This window comes from Trichomycterus rosablanca, chromosome 10 (genome assembly GCF_030014385.1).
Source record: "Trichomycterus rosablanca isolate fTriRos1 chromosome 10, fTriRos1.hap1, whole genome shotgun sequence".
Taxonomy (NCBI): Eukaryota; Metazoa; Chordata; class Actinopteri; order Siluriformes; family Trichomycteridae; genus Trichomycterus; species Trichomycterus rosablanca.
The window spans coordinates 15781344-15803392 of record NC_085997.1 but is presented as its reverse complement, the minus strand read 5'-3'; the positions used below and the strand labels follow the sequence as shown (position 1 = coordinate 15803392).

The 22049-nt window shown below is 40.7% G+C and overlaps 1 protein-coding gene across 6 annotated transcripts in view; it reads left to right on the top strand.

The window, feature by feature from the left end:
- The window catches only part of usp54b (ubiquitin specific peptidase 54b), a 198240-nt gene that overhangs the window by 64284 nt on the left and 111907 nt on the right, over positions 1-22049 (top strand). For all 6 annotated transcript variants that reach the window (XM_063002872.1, XM_063002873.1, XM_063002868.1 and 3 more), the window contains exon 2: positions 10938-11532. In XM_063002872.1, the coding sequence (XP_062858942.1) occupies positions 11386-11532 (147 nt within the window). In that variant the 5' untranslated portion in view covers positions 10938-11385. The remainder of the gene's footprint in view (positions 1-10937; positions 11533-22049) is intronic.

The following is a 22049-nucleotide window of genomic DNA, read 5'->3' as shown; positions in this document are numbered from 1 at the left end:
ACTGTTGGCTGGATATTTTTGGTTGATGGACTATTCTCAATTCAGCAGTGACAGTGAGGTGTTTAAAAACTCCAGCAGCATTGATGTGTCTAATCCACTCGTACCAGCACAACACACACTAACACACCACCACCATGTCATTGTCAGTGCAGTGCTGAGAGTGATCCACCACCCAAATAGTACCTGCTCTGTAGTGGTCCAGTGGGGGTCCTGACCATTGAAGAACAGGGTGAAAGCAGGCTTAAAAAGTATGTAGAGAAACATATAGACTACAGTCAGTAATTGTAGAACTACAAAGTGGAGCTGATAAAATGGACCGTGAGTGTAGAAAGGTGGTCATAATGTTATGCCTGATTGGTGTAAGGATGAATAAAAGTGTAAATAGCAGCACAAATGTCTAAATAGGCGTGCTAATGTTATCAGAAAGATAATCTGTGTTATTGTATGTAAAGATTGACATCCTTTGTGTCGTGATATTTGTCCCCAGGTATTGTGCTGTACCCTAGTCCTCTGTATGAGTGAGTCTAATAATAGACCTCTATTCTACCTAGCCCTTGATTCACATAGAGAGCTGTGTGTGTGCAGCCATTCAAAAAAATGAGCAAAATGTTCTTCTGCCTCGTTTTTAATCACGCCAACACAATAATACTTTCTGTGTTTATATTTAAAAATCTAAATACGTTGTGTGTAAATTTAAATCTGCAGTTAAGTTTTAATACATGATATAATGTGTTTGTTCTGTCAGCATGTGAACAGAGCTTCAGTGTTGCTGGCACCACATAACAGCACGTAAGATTGACTTGCTCGGGTCATGACACTGCAAGGTTTTGATAATGACAGTGACATTGTAAAGGTGCTGCAGTGTTGCCTCCTACACGTCTACTGAGAGCCAGAGAGCAATTTCCTCCCCCTTCTAGATGATAATTACGCTGTGCAGACATGTCTTCACTGTGTAGCTCATGTTGTTCCCAAGAACTGAATCATTTATTCAAGTCAAAATTAAAGATCAGATTATGATCTTCTAAGATTCGTTTTGCAGTATGTTACTCATCAATTGTGCAGTTGCCATGTAGTTTAGACCAGTAGCCGTGGATTAAAGAAATGGAGTGGGAGTGATTAATCAATGTTTTCTTAAGCTGGTTCAATTTTCCAATTTTTCCAATTTTCCAGTTCTATGTTGGAATGATTGAGTCTAGAGGAATGTGTTGACTGCTTGAAAGAAATACAGAAAAAAGGGTAAATTAACTCTGAAGTTTGTAGCCAGGGCCACACAATTTATCACAATATTGGCCTTTGCGGTACTGTTATTGTGCTGGGGTGGCACATAACTGGCGCATATATAACTGAAGCCCTGTAATGGTCTGGCACTCTGTCTATGGTGGCCCTCAAAGGGCTGATTGTAACGTATCCTGCTGTGATTGCAGTCTGCCTTTTAATTCTTGGACAATTTGTTGTTTTTCTTGGAGGCTAAATTCTGTTTTTGGTGTCAAAATGCCAAATTTATACTGTTATTTTTTCTTCTTGAAGCACAAACTTGTATTCACTCTCCCATCTTTCATTAAATTTCCTCCTTCTGCTTCAATTTTCTCTTCTTGTACATTTTGGAATTATTTGTAAATATTTCTCAACATCACTTGTTGGAAAACCGCCTCAGTTAAACCCTGATGTAGAAACACTGACATCTAGTGACGGTATGCAGTCACTTTGCGGGTCACAAAATCGCCATGCATTGTTGAAGATGCAGTTTATGTACGATTTTACAGTGTATTTTAAGAAAATCGTACATCTTTTAAGCTCTCGCAAGCCACATAAAATGACGTGGGGCCTTGAGTTAAATAACTTTAATCAGTCTAACCAGGCGATATGGCAAAAAGTATGTGGACACCTCATATTTTAGTTACGATGTTTCAGCCAATCTAACTGCTAACAGTTGAATAAATAATGATTTAAAGTTGATTATATGTGTCCAAGTGGGGCAACACGTGGCTTGGTGGGTAGCACTATCGCCTCAAAGCAATAAGGTCCAGGGTTCGATTCCCAGGTGGAGAGGTCTGGGTCCTTTTTGTGTGGAGTTTGCATGTTCTCCCCATGTCTGCGTGTTTTTTTTTTTTGGAAGATCTGATTTCCTCCCACAGTCCAAAGACATGCAGGTGAGGTGAATTGGAGATACAAAATTGTCCATGACTGTGTTTGACATTAAACTTAATTTAATGAATCTGTGTAACCAGTAATTACCTGTCCTGCCTTGAATGTAACCAAAGAGTGTAAAACATGATGTTAAAATCCTAATGAATAAATAAATAAGCCCATATCACTGCCCATAGTTTAAAAATGATATGTTCACCAAGCTCACAGAAACGTGTCCACATACTTTTGGACGTATAGTATAGTTATAGTGCATGAATATTGCTAAAGGAAGTACACAGTAAACTGGGGGTTGTTCTGCAACAAGTTTAATAGCACACTGAACAGAGGTGATTAGCCCTTATTCTTTAGCAAACACAAAGCTAATAACTCGCTGTGCAGTCATGAAAGGAGACCAGAGTGTTGCCAGCTTTAAGAGACGTCTCATTTAGGTGATATATTGTGCTGGTAGAGCTGCAATTATGAAAATGTCTTCTTGGGGGTTCAATAAATAAATGAGTTTGTCAGTCTCAACTGTATCTGATCTGTACCTGGACATTTGGGGACGTTTAGCCAATAATGGGTCATGTTGCCAACTGCTGTTGAGACGCTACCCCAAATATTTCCATTTAAAATGTAGTTTTATCTTAATCAAGTACAATTTATAAATTAATTTAGAATTGCTTTTGACTATATTTAACAAATGTGTTTTTTTGAACATTTGACAAGTCAACAAGGGTCTCATTGTCTTTTTCTAAGTATAGAAACATGTACAGTTTCTGTTGTCATGTAATCTCATATATTCCAAAGGGGCAGTAAATAGAGATTAGTTTAAGGAAAAGGGGGTCCAGTCAATTACTTAAGCAAGAAGGTCCTGGGTTCGACTCCCAGGTGGAGCGGTCCGGGTCTTTTCTGTCACAGCACTGCTGTGTCTTATCCACTCATACCACTACACACTACACACACTAACACACTACCATCATGACAGTGTAACCCAAATAATACCTACTCTGTAGTGGTCCTCGGAGAGTTCTGACCATTGAAGAACAGCATGAAATGGGGCTAACAAAGCATGTAGAGAAACAGATGGAGCGGTCCGGGTCTTTTCTGTGTGGAGTTTGCATGTTAGGGAGCTCCAGTTTCCTCCCAAAGTCCAAAGACATGCAAATGAGGTGAATTAGAGACACAAAATTGTCCATGACTGGGTGGGCGGCACGGTGGCTAAGTGGGTAGCACTGGGTTTGATCCCCAGGTGGGGCGGTCTGGGTCCTTTCTGTGTGGAGTTTGCATGTTCTCCCCGTGTCTGCGTGGGTTTCCTCAGGGAGCTCCGGTTTCCTCCCACAGTCCAAAAACATGCAAGTGAGGTGAATTGGAGACACTAAATTGTCCATGACATATAAACTTGTGAACTGATAAAAAACTTGTGTGAAGATAAACTACCGTTTCCTGTCATGAATGTAACCGAAAGTGTAAAACATGACGTTAAAATCCTAATAAACAAACAAACAAACCATGACTGGGTTTGACATAAAATACTTGAACCGATGAACACGTGGCTCATTCTTTTCTCTACAGAAACATGTACAATTTTTGTTGTCATGGTAATCACATATATTCCAAAGATGCAGTAAACAGAGATTAGTTTAAGGGGAGGGGGTCTAGAGTAGATTATTTAATGGCTCTTGTGTTTTTTGTGTAAGAGGTAAGTTTATTTGGCTAATTGGCACGGGTATGACCTCTTTGTGCAACCTCCCCATATAGCAGTGCATTATGTAAATGAAGAATCCAGAGGCGCAGTAAAAATATGCTGCTCCACTTTCTGCTTAGCTAATGCACGATGCTTATGGCTAAAGGCAGGGCTTCCTCTTTACTGGCTTGATGCATGATGCAGAGTGGATGCCGGAGTAATGCAGTCTCTGTGACTTTTTGTCCTCAGATTGCTGGAACATTTTGCTTAGTGTGCAAAACTGCACATACACGCGCCACTAGTCTGGACTGAGATAAGTATGGGCTTTGCTTGACCTAGTGTAGCAGCTGTGTCATTTCTGTCACATTCATGCATCACCAGCCACAATTTGCACATGAACTGTTCTGCTCACTCATACAGCGACAGCACACTAGAAATCAATGTAACGCGGACACAAAGGCAATCTTACACAGTGAAGCAATATAGGATGCTTGCATATGTGTGTGTGGGTGTTAGTGTGTGTTTAAAAACAATGAGTAAAAGTAAGAGGGGAGCTGTTCAAGTTAGTGGTTTTAATACTCTTGGATCATTAGTACTGGTGGTACTTGAAGCTGCCAAGTGATACTCCATAAACCTTGAAAAAATTGTAATTTAAAACCTTTCACTTCGTATATATACACTGTTGAGTAATATTATTATTAGGGCTGTCACACGATTAAAAATTTTAATCGAGATTAATCGTGATTAAACAACAAAATTAATCGCGATTAATCACGATTAAATTTTTTAATCGTGTGACAGCCCTAATATACAGTGTATCACAAAAGTGAGTACACCCCTCACATTTCTGCAGATATTTAAGTATATCTTTTCATGGGACAACACTGACAAAATGACACTTTGACACAATGAAAAGTAGTCTGTGTGCAGCTTATATAACAGTGTAAATTTATTCTTCCCTCAAAATAACTCAATATACAGCCATTAATGTCTAAACAGCCGGCAACAAAAGTGAGTACACCCCTAAGAGACTACACCCCTAAATGTCCAAATTGAGCACTGTTTGTCATTTTCCCTCCAAAATGTCATGTGATTTGTTAGTGTTACTAGGTCTCAGGTGTGCATAGGGAGCAGGTGTGTTCAATTTAGTAGTACAGCTCTCAAACTCTCTCATACTGGTCACTGAAAGTTCCAACATGGCACCTCATGGCAAAAAACTCTCTGAGGATCTTAAGAGACGAATTGTTGTGCTACATGAAGATGGCCAAGGCTACAAGAAGATTGCCAACACCCTGAAACTGAGCTGCAGCACAGTGGCCAAGATCATCCAGCGTTTTAAAAGAGCAGGGTCCACTCAAAACAGACCTCGCGTTGGTTGTCCAAAGAAGCTGAGGGCACGTGCTCAGCGTCACATCCAACTGCTGTCTTTGAAAGATAGGCGCAGGAGTGCTGTCAGCATTGCTGCAGAGATTGAAAAGGTGGGGGGTCAGCCTGTCAGTGCTCAGACCATACGCCGCACACTACATCAAATTGGTCTGCATGGCTGTCACCCCAGAAGGAAGCCTCTTCTGAAGTCTCTACACAAAAAAGCCCGCAAACAGTTTGCTGAAGACATGTCAACAAAGGACATGGATTACTGGAACCATGTCCTATGGTCTGATGAGACCAAGATTAATTTATTTGGTTCAGATGGTCTCAAGCATGTGTGGCGGCAATCAGGTGAGGAGTACAAAGATAAGTGTGTCATGCCTACAGTCAAGCATGGTGGTGGGAATGCCATGGTCTGGGGCTGCATGAGTGCAGCAGGTGTTGGGGAGTTACATTTCATTGAGGGACACATGAACTCCAATATGTACTGTGAAATACTGAAGCAGAGCATGATCCCCTCCCTCCGGAAACTGGGTCGCAGGGCAGTGTTCCAGCATGATAATGACCCCAAACACACCTCTAAGACGACCACTGCTTTATTGAAGAGGCTGAGGGTAAAGGTGATGGACTGGCCAAGCATGTCTCCAGACCTAAACCCAATAGAACATCTTTGGGGCATCCTCAAGCGGAAGGTGGAGGAGCGCAAAGTCTCGAATATCCGCCAGCTCCGTGATGTCGTCATGGAGGAGTGGAAAAGCATTCCAGTGGCAACCTGTGAAGCTCTGGTAAACTCCATGCCCAGGAGAGTTAAGGCAGTTCTGGGAAATAATGGTGGCCACACAAAATATTGACACTTCAGGAACTTTCACTAAGGGGTGTACTCACTTTTGTTGCCGGTGGTTTAGACATTAATGGCTGTATATTGAGTTATTTTGAGGGAAGAATAAATTTACACTGTTATATAAGCTGCACACAGACTACTTTTCATTGTGTCAAAGTGTCATTTTGTCAGTGTTGTCCCATGAAAAGATATACTTAAATATCTGCAGAAATGTGAGGGGTGTACTCACTTTTGTGATACACTGTATATGTATTCATCTAAATTAATCGCAAACTAATAATTAAGCAAAATTTGAACAGTTATGCACATTGTTATTGCAAGAACGTGTTTACCAATAAAACATTCATAAAATATGATAAAATGATTAAATCTAAATTCATTGTAGAATGCACATTATCTGACAAAAGTGAGGATCTTTTCCTGTTTATAACCCTGACACTGAAAACAGGTGCACCAACCATAATGTTTTGATCTAATATAAGGCATCAATAAAGCATCAAAACACAGATATGATTATTTCATAGATCTATTAAGAAAACCCTTTAATACTGTGTTTGTGCAGAAAGAATACTGGGAAATACTGTTCTAAATTACCATTTAAACATCTATAAATACCTGAAACAGTCAAGTTAGCAAACATTATCTATAAGTAATTGACTGTAGCTATATAAAAAAGTGTTAATTAAAACAGTCCATGTAAATGCTTAGTCCAGGGGTGTCAAACTCATTTTCACCGAGGGCCACATCAGCATTATGGTGGCCTTCAAAGGGCCGATTGTAACGTATCCTGCTGTGATTGCAGTCACATTGCTGTTTTTCTTGGAGGCTGAATTCTGCATTTATATTGTTCTACTTTACCACAGACACAGCCTCATAACACCAGAGACACACCAGTTTCTCTTCTTGAAGCACAAACTTGTTTTCACTTTCATTAAATTTCCTCCTTATGCTTAATTTTCTTACTTATCTTTTTGTACATTTTAGGATCATGTGTAAATATGTGTAACATCATCTACTGGTGGGATGCGGTCACTTTGCAGGTCACAAAATCAGCCTGCATTTTGAAAGATGCAGTTTATTTAGGATTTTACAGTGTATTTTTAAGACAATCATTCTGCCCTCACTAATAGTTTATCCCCCTTTCTCAGCTAGACAGACAGACAGACAGACAGACAGACAGACAGCTCCCTTCAGAATACAGTCGGTTTATTTGCTCCCCAGCTGTGTGCATCAAAATGAAGTAAAAATACAAACAATAAAAACAATAAAGAACCTAATACAGTAAAAGCACACAGCTGTAGTCAAGTGTTACATCTGGTACAATATGAGATTTAACCAAACATAAAATAACGAGTTAAAATTGTGTGTAAAGATACTAATTGCTATAGTAACGTAACAACAGTATTTAATTACGGTAAATTTGTAACTAAAATGCTGTGATATACTCACTAAACATTTACTAACAACTGAGAATATAAACGCCACTACTTACAGACGATGCTTTGGTATTATACTGCAAGATAATTATTTGTATTTATTTATTATTGTTTACATTACTGACTACGCTACCCTGCGTTCTTTTGCCGTAAAAGTCACATGGCTTCTTAGCGAAGGTTAAAGTTAGTTGCCATGACTACGATGTCGCGTTGTCTCTTAAAGGCACAGGAGCGCATTAAATTATAAGCGCGTCTCTGTAACGACTCGAACCATCACAACAATCATACAGTCGTTTAAGCTCTCGCGGGCCGGATCAAATGATGCGGCGGGCCGGATCTGGCCCGCGGGCCGTGAGTTTGACACCCCTGGCTTAGTCCATATAAATATCAGATACGAATGTGTTTTTAGAAAACTACAAACATCACAAATATAAATCATGTTTATAACCATGTGATAGAATAACCTGAATAAACTGTAGAGATGAAACATCACACAGAGTTTCACTTCTCACCGGAGGGAAGGAGGCGGAGCTACGCGGTTTTGATGGACAGGTCTAGCAGCCAATGGAAATACTCGTTACAAAGCTTGCGTGATTTCATTCATCTTTTCATCAACACGTTAAAAAAAAGTGAAAACCGCTAAAAGTAGTTTATCATCGGACAGTTCATGCGCTTTACATCCTAATTCATCTGAAATACAGTTAATTACCACAGAGACACACATGTATGTGGCACAAACAGCCAAATAAAAAGTTAGATTAAAAATTTGTATCTTGATAAATTTTTTAATCGCGATTAACGACAGCCCCAATTATTATTATTCACATTATTGACCAGCAGCTAATATCCAGAATAACAGCCATGTGCAGCACAGATAGCACCAGACTAACTGGAAGTGTAGGTCCTGGTAGGTTGTCACAGGTATCTGGAGCCATGCTGACTGCAGTGCTTTCATATTTCTAGTCATGTGACAATTTGCATTGTCTTGCTAAAAGATCCCATCCGCTCCAGGGAATACAATCAGCATGTATGGGTGTACATGATCTGAAAGGATTGATTCATACCCAAATCGGTTACGAGTGCCTTCCACATGGATGCATGGGTCCAGAGAATGCCATGAAAACATTCCCCACACCCTGGTTTATTTGGTGGTGAGCTGCTCCACTGTAGCGTGTCGTTTCGCCCTCGTGCACCTTCGTAGTCAACGCTCACCTCTTCCATCAATGGCACATGGTTCTCCGAAGTTTCCACGTCACTTATTTGCATTGGTGTCATTTGTCCACTCACGATACACTTTCACCACAGCGAACAGTTCACAAACTGCACAGTTTCAGAAATACTGCCACCCTTGGCCTGAAAGCCAATAATCAGTCCTTTTTTGCAACTCTGATAAATTGCCCCTTTTACCCATGACAGCAATGAGGGATATGTGTGCAGGCAGCCTATCACACACCTTATATACCCACCAAGCCAGCTCACGAAACGTGACTCCATTCATATGTTTATTTTTTTTTAGTTGTATCCAGTTACCTAGTATCTCTCCCATACTGCTGCAGATTCCTACGCTTAGGATGACCATACCTAATGCACGCCCTATCCAACACGTGTAGTAGCCAAGGCTTTTTTTTACCTGCTAAAGGCAGGTTCACACAGAGATCAGTACTGTGTATGTAGAGTTATGCACCAATCTGCCAGCAGTAAATTCATTAGTTTGAAAATTTTAATACCTTAGAGACACTTTTTTGCTAGAAAAATACAAACCTTTCTCAAATCTTACATTATGTCATGACTAAATGGAACAGATAAAGGGAACATGATGATTAGCTTTTTTAAGTCTTTTTTTAGTCTTTAATATGGTAAAATGATAGCTACAGGCAAGTTTGCCGAGTTTAGGATTTAATTAAACTGGCACAGAGTTAAACCCAGTAATGAAATCCTAAACAGACTCACCCCATTGACTAAAATTAAAGGTTGCATAGTGCACACGCAGACTTACTGTGTAGAAGTGAGTGTGCTGTGTGTGTGGTATGAAAAATGTAGTACTGTACTTAGAGGTTTAGGGTTGATCAGGAATGGTCCTTGATCTAAAAATTTGTGAACCACTGATGTCACCATTGGTGACATATTATTTTAATGCAGCACGCTTGTACATTATCTGTGCTAAAGACAAAGGTTATGTAACAGTAATAAATGTGTTGTGTTCCTAATTCTACCTATTTAAAGTGCCTTGTCTTCATCAGGTAAGATATAATTTACAAATTGCTGTTTTAGGGTTTTATCAGCATTTTACATGCTGTCTCACCAATAAAAATTTGTAAAAATAATTGACAAGACAAAAGAAGGTTTACTAATACCTCTTTTCTACCGACGCGGAACGGTTCTGGTTCTGGTTCACGAAGTTGATTTTGAACCGATTCCGCGTTTCCACCGAAAAAAGAGGTTCCAGACAGTGAACTTGAATGCTGTACTTCCATCTTTTAAAGTTCACCTGATTGAATTTTGAGCCAGTTTGCCATTGATATTTTCAAAGCACCTCAAAAGAAATGAACTGTGTAATATGCTGTGGTAAAAGTGACCCGGACAGTGCGAACAACACTTCAAATTAAAGCGTAATGTGACTAATTGTACTAAAATAATGACTAATGAATTTGGGCAGTACAGAGCACTAATAACCAGTAATAACGGAGAGAAGTTTAGTGTTCCCATGTCATGCTTTTAGTACATTAAGCCATGTTACGCTTTAGTTTACGATAAGCTTTTATAACTTTCCCGAGATGTGGATTCTCAGAACCCGAGCTGCAGAACCACCACGTGAAGTGAAAACGGCTAAACACAGATGTATGTGTTGTATTTTAGAGTGGTTTGATGGTTATTTCACACAAATGCATGTTCTTGACGTGGAACACTTAATGCTGTTTTACCGCACCGCTCAAGCCGAGCGCTGAGCAAAGCGGCTATTTGCACCGAGGGTCAAGGTGAAAGCAAATCGCAAAGCACTTCTCATGTGAATGCCCTAAAAAAAGCAACAATGGTGACAAACACGTCTGCGTCTTCTTATCACCAATAGTTGAGCGATGCATTTTGCTTAAAAACAAACATCTGTAACAACAGCACAAATGCTCGCAGGTAATCTACACACTCTGCCATCATGTTACTACTCTTTTCTTTCGTTGCGCAATGCCCACCGTTGATGAAGCTTGGTTCCCAAAAACTGGTGGAAATGCGGGTCGGTTCACTACCAAACACCAAGGTTCGCAGAAACCTGAACAGAACCGGTTCAAGAACCAGAGTTCTTTTGGTGAAAAAGGGCTATAAGCTTGCTGTGTGCATATTTTGTTTTACTGTGACATTTTGACCCAAGTAAACTCAGTAATAAGTTACAATTGTTCAATCAGAACAAAGTACAGTTGCAGAATGTTACAAATGTTTATAAGTTGACCTCGACTGTACATTTACTGTTGTTTTTATTCTTTCACTTTAGGTTAAGCAAAGAAGAGAGGATTTTTGGTCACATGACTTGGTGATGAGAAGGATCTAAGAAGAGCATTCAAAACCACAGAGCCCAAACTACTGCAGACAAACTTACTTAAATCCTTAAAGAAACGGCAAAACCTTCTATACCTCTACGTCTCGACTGTGTGGACAGCCAAGAATTTGGTAAAGAAAAAAGAAGGCGAACAATTGTTCTGTGTACATCTGCTACCCACATGCCCCCTTCACACCAGTAAGGAGAGATCTGAGCAACGGTTACCGTTCACACACATTGACTTCACATGGGAGTGACATAGAAGCCAATCCAGAACACACACCTCTGCAATACACCTTTTAAACCTGCACACTCAGCCAGGATGCCCTTTTCATTCTGCGACATTGGCTGGAGAAGGAAGTGGCCTTGGTGGTGATCGGTGGAGGGAGCGGAGCAGGCATCCATGTCGTGGAAGCGCAACTACTTTGCATCAGGCAGCGGCGGGCTGCAGAACATTTCCAACCCGCGCACCATGACCTCCATCGCTCCCAGCAAAGGCCTAAGCAACGAGCCAGGCCAGAACAGCTGCTTCCTCAACAGCGCCCTGCAGGTATGAATGAATAACTGCACTGTCAAGACAGTTAGTGTGCAATAGGTCAGAAAAATGGTCCTACATGACACTTACAAGGACATCCCGGTATCTGGCAAAATGTACCTCTTGCCTGAGAACAGTGTACTGACTGACAAGACGCACTAAAGCATAGCAATGGGTCAAAAATCAGATCCATCATTCATTTAAAAATAAATAAATAAAATTAAAAGTAAATAAATTAATTAAAATATTGCATACATGGACTGACATAAAATATTTAAAGTTTGGGACTAGGCCTAACATAATTATATGCTGGTAGAATTGGTGCCGTACAGCAACAAGGGTTGTAGGGACCAGAGGTTTATCTTCATCTTCATCCACTGAGGATGTTTAGCATGTTTTCACAAGGTACTTTGGTTTTATTCCCACTTCTCATGTAGAAAAAGTGTAGAAGGTGGATTGACTGCTTGCTTCTAGGTGTGAGTGAGTAAATATGTGTGTTTGGGGCTCTTTGATGAATTGACATCCTGTCCAAAGTGGTTTATTACCTACAGTATATTGTAAGTCTTTCTGGATGGTTTTAAAAAAAAAATTATTAAATGGCACCCAGGTGGTGCAGCAGGATATTCCGCTAGCACACCAGCACTAAGATTTTGAACTCCTGAGTTTGAACTTCAGCTCTGCTATCGGTCGGCTGGGTGCCCTCTAGCGGGCATAATTGGCAGTTCCTGCAGTAGACAAAATTGACCATTTAAAGTCTGCCGGGAGACTAATGTGGATGGGGTCTTCGACGCCAGTGTTAATTTCGTTGACGAATGATTTTCGTCATAGTTTTCGTCAACGAACCTTTTTTTCATGACAAAAACGAGACGATGACTAAATAGAAACTACATTAAAGGATAAAAACTATGACGAAATGAATTTACACTTTCGTCAACAAATAAAAACGAGACGAAAATGTTTGGCAGGGACGACATCCAATAACTGATTTAGTTTTGTGGAAGGTAGGGACAAGTTAGGAAGAGATCCAATCATAACTACTTTAGCGTATGTGGAGGGGCGGGACAAGCCGGGTAGCCATCCAATCAGTACTAATCTCTTTTGCAGTACCGCAGTAAACCACACTTGCACAAATTTGATCTAAACCCGGGAAGACCAGACTAGCCTGTGAACTTTCTTTACTCATGGAACTAGGTCAACTCCACAATGTCAACAGGGAGAAAGAGGAGAGCCAATATATGGACACATTTCTGATTTGACGTCGTGAAAAACAAGACGATGTGTGGGCAGTGACGGAGCTAGACAATTTTCATAGGGGTGGCCAGACTGAGACCATTTCTCACACAGGGGTGGCACAGAAACTGATACCTTTTTATGTGGTCACTCACTCATTTAACTATACAGACAGTAAGTGCCATGTAGAATTACATCACGAAGACCTGCATACCAATAATAAGCTTTTTTTCTATATATTTTCTTTGACAAGTGAAAAAACAACACATAGTAACCTTAACATTATGAGGAATTTCAAAGATATTCCTTTGCAATACTTTATCATTTGGCTGCCAACTTGTGTGTAATGATGACACTCAATTGAATCCCAGAACATGCTAGTGTGAATGCATGGAAAACTAATTTAAATTTTCTTTCAACAATATGATACAGACTGACCAACACTATTAAGCCAAATCAGCATTGAAAATTGACTTTACTTTTAATAGCCTTCTACAATGCTGGAGCTTCTTAAAATGGAAGATTTTCTTTTAAATGGAAGTGTTATTTACCTGCTATTAAATTGTTTTCCAACAAAATTCGCCCAATTTGGCGGACAATCGCCCAATCTGGCAACACTGGAATGCGCAGAGCCAGCTGGCGCTTTTACTCATAGCGCGCCAGGAATACTACTAAATAGTACTACTTCTGTAATTGTGTTGGTGGTTGACATTTATGTTGAGTGTGTTACTGCACTGTTTTGGTGAAGAACTACTTATTTGAGGTGCGCTGCTCCTGCGTGCAGAAATGCTTCCGCAAAAAAATTGCCGGCAAAGCGGTGGTGGGGGGGCCAGGGGGGTGGCCGAAGATTACTTTATGGTGGCCATGGCCACCACTGGCCACCCCCTGGCTCCGCCCCTGTGTGTGGGGTGACGATCTAGGGTAAAAACATAACAAATCTGTAACGACATCTGGCACTGCTGGCAGTATAATGGCAACATAATGTCACAGCTGCTTTTACGGTACCCAGTTTTATAAAGAATGTAATATGCAATTTGTTATGAACAATGCATATATTTTTCAGGCAGAGCAGGCCTACTGGTCATTAATATTTTGTTATTGTTATGCTCAATAAGCAGGGTCAGGTAAATAAAGATGTTTGAAATAAGTTAAATCTGTTTTTGTGTGTATTGCACATTCAAACATTAATAATATTCCATAACTGGTTACAATTTTTTTAATTTTGTGTAAGTGTATATAATGACTTAAATAATTCAAGGGAACTGATGAAAAAGCATTTACATTTTACACCCTTTATATTTTAGTCGACTGAATCGACTGTAGATTTAGTCGACTATATTCTTATGATAATTAGTTGACTAAAACTAAAACGATTCAGATGACTAAATTATGACTAAAACTAAATGACATTTTAGTCAAAAGACTATGACTAAGACTAAATCAAAATGTGCTGTCAAAATTAACACTGTTCGACGCTGTGTAGGGACCTTGGCTAGTAGCCTGAGGCGCCTGTACAGGAAGTGGAGGAGCGCGTGGCTCTCCGTGCGTGAATACTGGCCTCATGCGCAAATTCACCAACTGTGTGGCCGAATAAGAAGGGATCAGCATTGTGAGGCAGGTGAATATACCCTTTTCGGGCACGACTGGAGTCTCCAGCAGCGGAAGATGAATTGACTATGCTAAATTGTAAGAAAAAGGGTAAAATGCATGAACAAAAAAAGAAAATAAGTAAATAAACAAAGTCAATAAATGAGTGATAGCGCAATTATTATACAGTAGTTCACTTAATTATAGATTTAATTAAATAAATAAATATCAATGTATCATATAATAATTACTTTATATGTCTGTATGTATTATTAATTTAATGTAGCATAGGATTAAGAGTAAAATAAATAGGTGAAAAGATGCAGTCCGCTACTGTACACATGTCGGAGGGGTCTCGCTCTCCTCAATCAAGGCAGGAATCAGTATCAGTAGAGAGGAAGCATAATGCAATTGGGTAATTGAATACGCTAAAAAGTCAGAAGACAAAGGGGAGAAAATGCATTAAAAAATATAAAGGAACCAAATAAACCTTGTTTGTGGCCCAACATTTATTACCATTTAACTCTAAGAGGCTATACATTCATAAAATGCAATTTAGACTGATTTCAATTTTTCATTCTTATCCTAAAACACAAAACATTTGAGAAATTCTGGGTTTAAACAGCTATTATCTGTAAGGAGTTGTACTTGCTCTATCAGGGTCTTGGTTTTTCTGCTAAATTCTTTGGTTTTCCTGGGTGTACCTGTAGTTGCCTTGTGATGGATTGGTGTCCTACCCACTGTATATTACATTCTTGTGAGCCGTGACCCTAGAGCAGAATGAAGCAGCATCACTAATCACTTATGCATGCAAAAAGTTGCAGGAACTACTTCGGTGTTACCTGATTACCCTGTTCCTCCTATTTGAGCTGTATTTAATCACCTTGATCTTATTTCGGGAATGAGAAACCATAATTTGAATTGGAAAGAGTCCAAGCAATTTGGATAATTATGCACAAAAATTAGGCTTACCTAAGTCTCAGATGCACTGGCAACCGAATGTCTATCACCAACATTTATATCTACACTTGTGCAAAATAATCTGTAGTTGCTTGCTTGCATTCAGTAAGTTTGGTTCTTGTGTAAGCTGTTGATAGTTCCCTGTTTGTTGGTTTCTTCAGGAGAGTCTGGGTTGCCACAAAGTGGCAGATTGAGTAGTCGGTAATTGTGGCAACTCAGGTTTTGTACTTTCCCTTTCTATTCTTTCTTTACTTTTATGAGTGGTCCTGTAATTTGCTTATTTTAGTTATTTTGGCCACCTTTCACTCTGTCGTTTCTTTTCTTGTTTGTGACTCTTTAGCTACGGTATTGTTCTACCTCGTGTAAATGTCCTGCATTGGGTTCTTTTTCTCCCAGTCGTGCTGGTACGAGGCTTCACTAGCCGCTTCAGTGGTGAGGAGCTACCTGCCTTGTTATATATTTATAAACTTTTCAGTGTCAGTGTCACTGCAGTGCTGAGAATGATCCACCACCTAAATAATACCTACTCTGTGGTGGTCCTGGGAGAGTCCTGACCATTGAAGAACAGGGTGAAAGCAGGCTAACCAAGCATGCAGAGAAACAGGTGGACTACAGTCAGTAATTGTAGAACTGTAGTGCTTCTATATGGTAAGTGGAGCTGGTAAAATGGACAGTGAGTGTAGAAACAAGGAGGTGGTTTTAATGTTATGGCTGATCAGTGTATATATATATATATATATATATACAGTGTATCACAAAAGTGAGTACACCCCTCACATTTCTGCAAATATTTTATTATATCTTTTCATGGGACAACACTATAGACATGAAACTTGGATATAACTTAGAGTAGTCAGTGTACAACTTGTATAGCAGTGTAGATTTACTGTCTTCTGAAAATAACTCAACACACAGCCATTAATGTCTAAATAGCTGGCAACATAAGTGAGTACACCCCACAGTGAACATGTCCTAATTGTGCCCAAATGTGTCGTTGTCCCTCCCTGGTGTCATGTGTCAAGGTCCCAGGTGTAAATGGGGAGCAGGGCTGTTAAATTTGGTGTTTTGGGTACAATTCTCTCATACTGGCCACTGGATATTCAACATGGCACCTCATGGCAAAGAACTCTCTGAGGATGTGAGAAATAGAATTGTTGCTCTCCACAAAGATGGCCTGGGCTATAAGAAGATTGCTAACACCCTGAAACTGAGCTACAGCATGGTGGCCAAGGTCATACAGCGGTTTTCCAGGACAGGTTCCACTCGGAACAGGCTTCGCCAGGGTCGACCAAAGAAGTTGAGTCCACGTGTTCGGCGTCATATCCAGAGGTTGGCTTTAAAAAATAGACACATGAGTGCTGCCAGCATTGCTGCAGAGGTTGAAGACGTGGGAGGTCAGCCTGTCAGTGCTCAGACCATACGCCGCACACTGCATCAACTCGGTCTGCATGGTCGTCATCCCAGAAGGAAGCTGACGCACAAGAAAGCCCGCAAACAGTTTGCTGAAGACAAGCAGTCCAAGAACATGGATTACTAGAATGCCCTGTGGTCTGACGAGACCAAGATAAACTTGTTTGGCTCAGATGGTGTCCAGCATGTGTGGCGGCGCCCTGGTGAGAAGTACCAAGACAACTGTATCTTGCCTACAGTCAAGCATGGTGGTGGTAGCATCATGGTCTTGGGCTGCATGAGTGTTGCTGGCACTGGGGAGCTGCAGTTCATTGAGGGAAACATGAATTCCAACATGTACTGTGACATTCTGAAACAGAGCATGATCCCCTCCCTTCGAAAACTGGGCCTGATGGCAGTTTTCCAACAGGATAACGACCCCAAACACAACCTCCAAGATGACAACTGCCTTGCTGAGGAAGCTGAAGGTAAAGGTGATGGACTAAACCCAATTGAGCACCTGTGGCGCATCCTCAAGTGGAAGGTGGAGGAGTTCAAGGTGTCTAACATCCACCAGCTCCGTGATGTCAACATGGAGGAGTGAAAGAGGATTCCAGTAGCGACCTGTGCAGCTCTGGTGAATTCCATGCCCAGGAGGGTTAAGGCAGTGCTGGATAATAATGGTGGTCACACAAAATATTGACACTTTTGGGCACAATTTGGACATGTTCACTGTGGGGTGTACTCACTTATGTTGCCAGCCATTTAGACATTAATGGCTGTGTGTTGAGTTATTTTCAGAAGACAGTAAATCTACACTGCTATACAAGCTGTACACTGACTACTCTAAGTTATATCCAAGTTTTATTTCTATAGTGTTGTCCCATGAAAAGATATAATAAAATATTTGCAGAAATGTGAGGGGTGTACTTACTTTTGTGATACACTGTATATATTGTGGCGCCGGCGAGTAGGAAGGATAGCATCAGGGCCGCAAGTGAGCTGCCTTTGGCAGTTCACTCAGTGGTTTAGGGACAGACACCCATTCATACACACATACATTCATACAACAGACAAACATATAAGCTACTTACCCAACCCTCACCGCAGCCACCCCACTCCCAACAACGGGATACACGGCTACGGTGAGCTTAGACACCACTGCCGCAAGGCTTTCTGGGTAAAGCCCGTGCCGGCCCCCAGTAGCGACGCTACAATATATATAAACTTTCATCTCTTTTCTGCCAAAGAAAAAAACCAAAATCTGTGTAAATGACATAAGTCAGTTCAGTACAGTTCCAATGACTTGTAATTATTTTGCCAACACCTTTGCTAGGTCATTAATATTGGGTTTTCCTTTAATTTGTGACTTGTATGTATGCCCGTGAAGTGTCAGTTTTACACGAGGATCAGCGTTTAATGTGCTCCGATGCTTGAACATCTGCAGAGTTCAGAAAATGAGCTGATTAACCACCTTTTTATCTCTCTTACTGTATCGCTCTATCTATATTTCTCTTTTACTGTGCAGCAGAAAGTGTGCTGACACTGCTTCTGATCTTTACCACGTGTTAGCAAAGCTTTATCTGGATTGTCTTCAGAGGTTATTCCTTCTTATATCACACTTTGTCAGTCCTAACAGTCTGTCTAGTCATGAATTAAACATTGCTCATTCTCACTCCTAAGGCGCAACAAGCCATCACTGCAGCAGAGAGAAGTGAAACACTGTAAAAAAAACCTACAGAGACTCTAGATGAAATTAAGGTTAAAACTTAACATTGACTTTGTAATATGCCAGCCCAATGCTGTATAGAGTTCAGGCTCTTAATATTGAATCTCAGCAGTGCTCCTGGTCACAATTGGCTATGTCTTACATTTACGTTATCGGCATTTAGCAGATGCTTTAATCCAACGCGACTTACAGTTGTGACAGTAAACAATCTAAGCAATTGAGGGTCAAGGGCCCAACAGTGACAACCTAGCAGTGGTGGGGCTTAAACCTGCAACCTTCTGATTACTGGTTTAGTACATTAACCACTAGGCTACAGCTGCCTTTATCTGTCTTATTGAGGGACAAACGCATAGGGCATAGTGTGAGTCTCTGTATGATGTGGCTGTCTGAGAATGCACTACTGGCTGCTTACGCTAGACATTACGCTATACAGTAATCCCTCGCTATATCGCGCTTCGACTTTTGCGGCTTCACTCTATCGCGGATTTTATTTGCAAGCATGTCTAAATATAAACCGCGGATTTCTGCTGGTGATGGGTCGATCGCGAACGATCCGGCTCTAAGAGCCGGCTCTTTAAAGTGAACGATGCGGCTTTAACAGAAAAACAGAAAAAAACAGAAAAAAAAACCTAATCGGTTAAAGCCGCACGTGATTGGTCAAGATGCGTAGTGGCGTGCACAGACAGCGTGCACACGAACAGGAGGGAGAGAGAGAGAGAACTTGATAAAGTTCTGCAGACAAAGGGGGGTGTGTTCGAAAAACTAGCTCTCTCTGTACATAGACGCATTTTACGTCATCCTGTGCGCGCTCCCGATAAGGAGGCTGTTCAAACATGGCTGACGGTGCGGACAAACAAATGGAGTTCTTTTCAAACGTAAATAAAATATTACTGATTTTTAACTTGTATAAACTTGTACCGAGTGTTTTTATTTGCAAGTTCGGGCTTGTCAGGAAATGTAACCGTTATCGTTACATGAAGGGAAATGTTATATTGACATTAGCATGCTGTGCTACCTCAATCCATTGGTTTTAATGACAAGATGCTAAATGCTAAAGCCGATGGAATCGGGTTATAAAAATAACCATATAAACACATGGTTTTTACTTCGCGGATTTTCACCTTTCGCGGAGGGTTCTGGAACGCAACCCCCGCGATCGAGGAGGGATTACTGTACACACATACACATACATGTCTGGGGGGAGTGGGTGCTAGACCAGCAAGGGGGGGGGGGGTGTTGCAAGCAACAAAGTAATTGCAATAGGGAATTGAATGAATGGCTGTTGGAATTGTACACTAGTTGGAAGGCACTTTTTACGAGCCCAGAGAAGTCAGCAGCTATTTTTCATTATCATCAACAAGTGTGGCACCCAGTCTACTGGATTATCTAGCATTGCCTTGTGGTTCCCTTATAGTAAAATACAGTTTGAATAAATGAATCATGCAGCATAATGCTAATCCTTTGAGATCCTGGATTGAGGTTGAACTAAAATGGCATTTTGGTGGCCTTTTGCTGCACAACTGTATTTGATTGAGTACATGTGCATAAGTGTTAACCTTTAAAGATTTTTTTTTCAAAGTGTTTTCTGCTTGGTTCCCTAGTGTCCTTTATGATACTGATATTAAACAAGAATGAGGACTTTTACAAGCATTGCTGAACAGCTTTTACAAAAGGCTGCCAGTTTTCAGTAACAAGGTTCCTTTCTATAACTGGGGGTTTTGTAAAAAAACAATGAGCTGAAATCTTACCCTGGGTGGGTAGATCCTGGCTTTTGCACCCTGGCTATTAGGTGCCAGCTTAAGGGAAAACTCAGACATTCATCCTGGATCCTGCTTTTTGGACTTTGTTTTTGGATATCGTTAGTGTTGGTTGCTATGCTCTGAAAATACCTAGTCTCAGAAGTCCAAGATTTAAAACCCAGTTCCTCTAAAGACTACACTGACTGGCCGTATTCCCTCTTTGGATTGCCCTATCCTAGTGCTGGTTGGCCATGCTTGGTTTCCAAACTCTGCAGCCCTTTAGTTGCAATGGTGGGACAATGAAGACACTGCTTTTAAGGTCAAATTCTGAGTCTTTAGTTTTTAGCCACAATAGTTACTGAAATGGAACCAGGCCAATGACCCTTTTGCAGGTTTTTTTTTGCAGACCGATTTTTGCTGCCCTCGAACGAATGACCATCATGGATTTGGGTAATTTATACGTAATTTAGCACCAAGTTCAACACTAACTTGCCCAAATGAAAAGGTGGTGCAGTGCTTATTCATGTGCAATACTAATTCATGTACACCATCCTGATCTACAGGATGTACCATGTTTTTTTAAATGGATGTTGTTAAAAATTGAAGCAGGGGCCCATCAGTGTCAACTTGGTGGTGTAACTGGCAAACTCCTGAACTCCTTAAACTCCTTAACCTCTGAGCTTACACTTACCCCCAGCCATATAAGAACTGAACAGTGCCAAACACTGAAGGACACTTACATTAGGGCTTGGTGGGGCTACAGATACACAGCTACACCTACAGAGTGCTAAAATTTTAACCACACTGCACCTTTTATGTATATTTTTAGCTACACTTCTGCTCACAGAGGCACTGTAGTTTACCAATGTGAAGTATAGTCCTACTTTTTACCACAAATTTTTTTTATATTCTTTTTATTTATTTTATAGTCTATTTTGTTTTAATTGCCATGTGTGTTTTAAAGCATCGACATGACTGCTATCTAATTTCATTCTACTTCGTGCAATAACAGAAAAAAAATCAACTCATGTGGCGCAGCGGTAAAACACGTTAGCACACCAGAGCTGACATTTCGAACTCGTCGTTTTGAATCTCAGCTCTGCCACGCGGCAGGCTCAACGCCTACATGAACAATGATTGGCTGTTGTTCATACCTGGTCGGAGCCGGACGGGACCTCATAACTGATGCAATTACGACCTCTTCTGGCTGATTGATGCTGTCTGCACAAAGACGAGGGATAATGTGTTGATCAGGGTGTGACTCTCTGTATACAAACTGATCCACATATGAACTCACTTAGTGCAGGTGAAAAGATGCGGTCGGCTACTGCACACGTGTCGGAGGGGGGATCAGCATCAGTTGAGAGGAAGTGTAATGCAATTAGGTAATTGGATACGCTAAAGTCAGGAGAAAAAGGAGAGAAAATGCATTGTAAAAGTAGACAGTAGAGACAATAGATCTTTGTATGTTTCACCCAGCCATCATTCAAATGTGGTATTTCAAAGCTGTGAGCTGGTTCAGTCCACTGTAAGAGCTGTGACAGTATTAAAAAATGTTAGTTTGTTGGGCTTTCTATGAGCAATGTAATTTTTTTTTTTTTTTACAGGAAATCTATTTAATATATTTTGTTTAGAGAAGTAAAATCTCTAAAATTCAATTTAAATGGCCTCTCAGGTGATGCAGTGGTAAAACACACTAGCACACCAGAGCTGGGATTTCGAACACATCATTTCTTATCTCGGCTCTTCCATCTGGCTGGGCTGGGCGGCTACATGAACAACGATTGGATATTGTTCACACAGGGTAGGGAAAGCCAGACCAGGGCTCCTCATAACCGATGCAACTACGACCTCTGCTGGCTGATTGATGGCGCCTGCGCAAAGTCGAAGAGTAATGC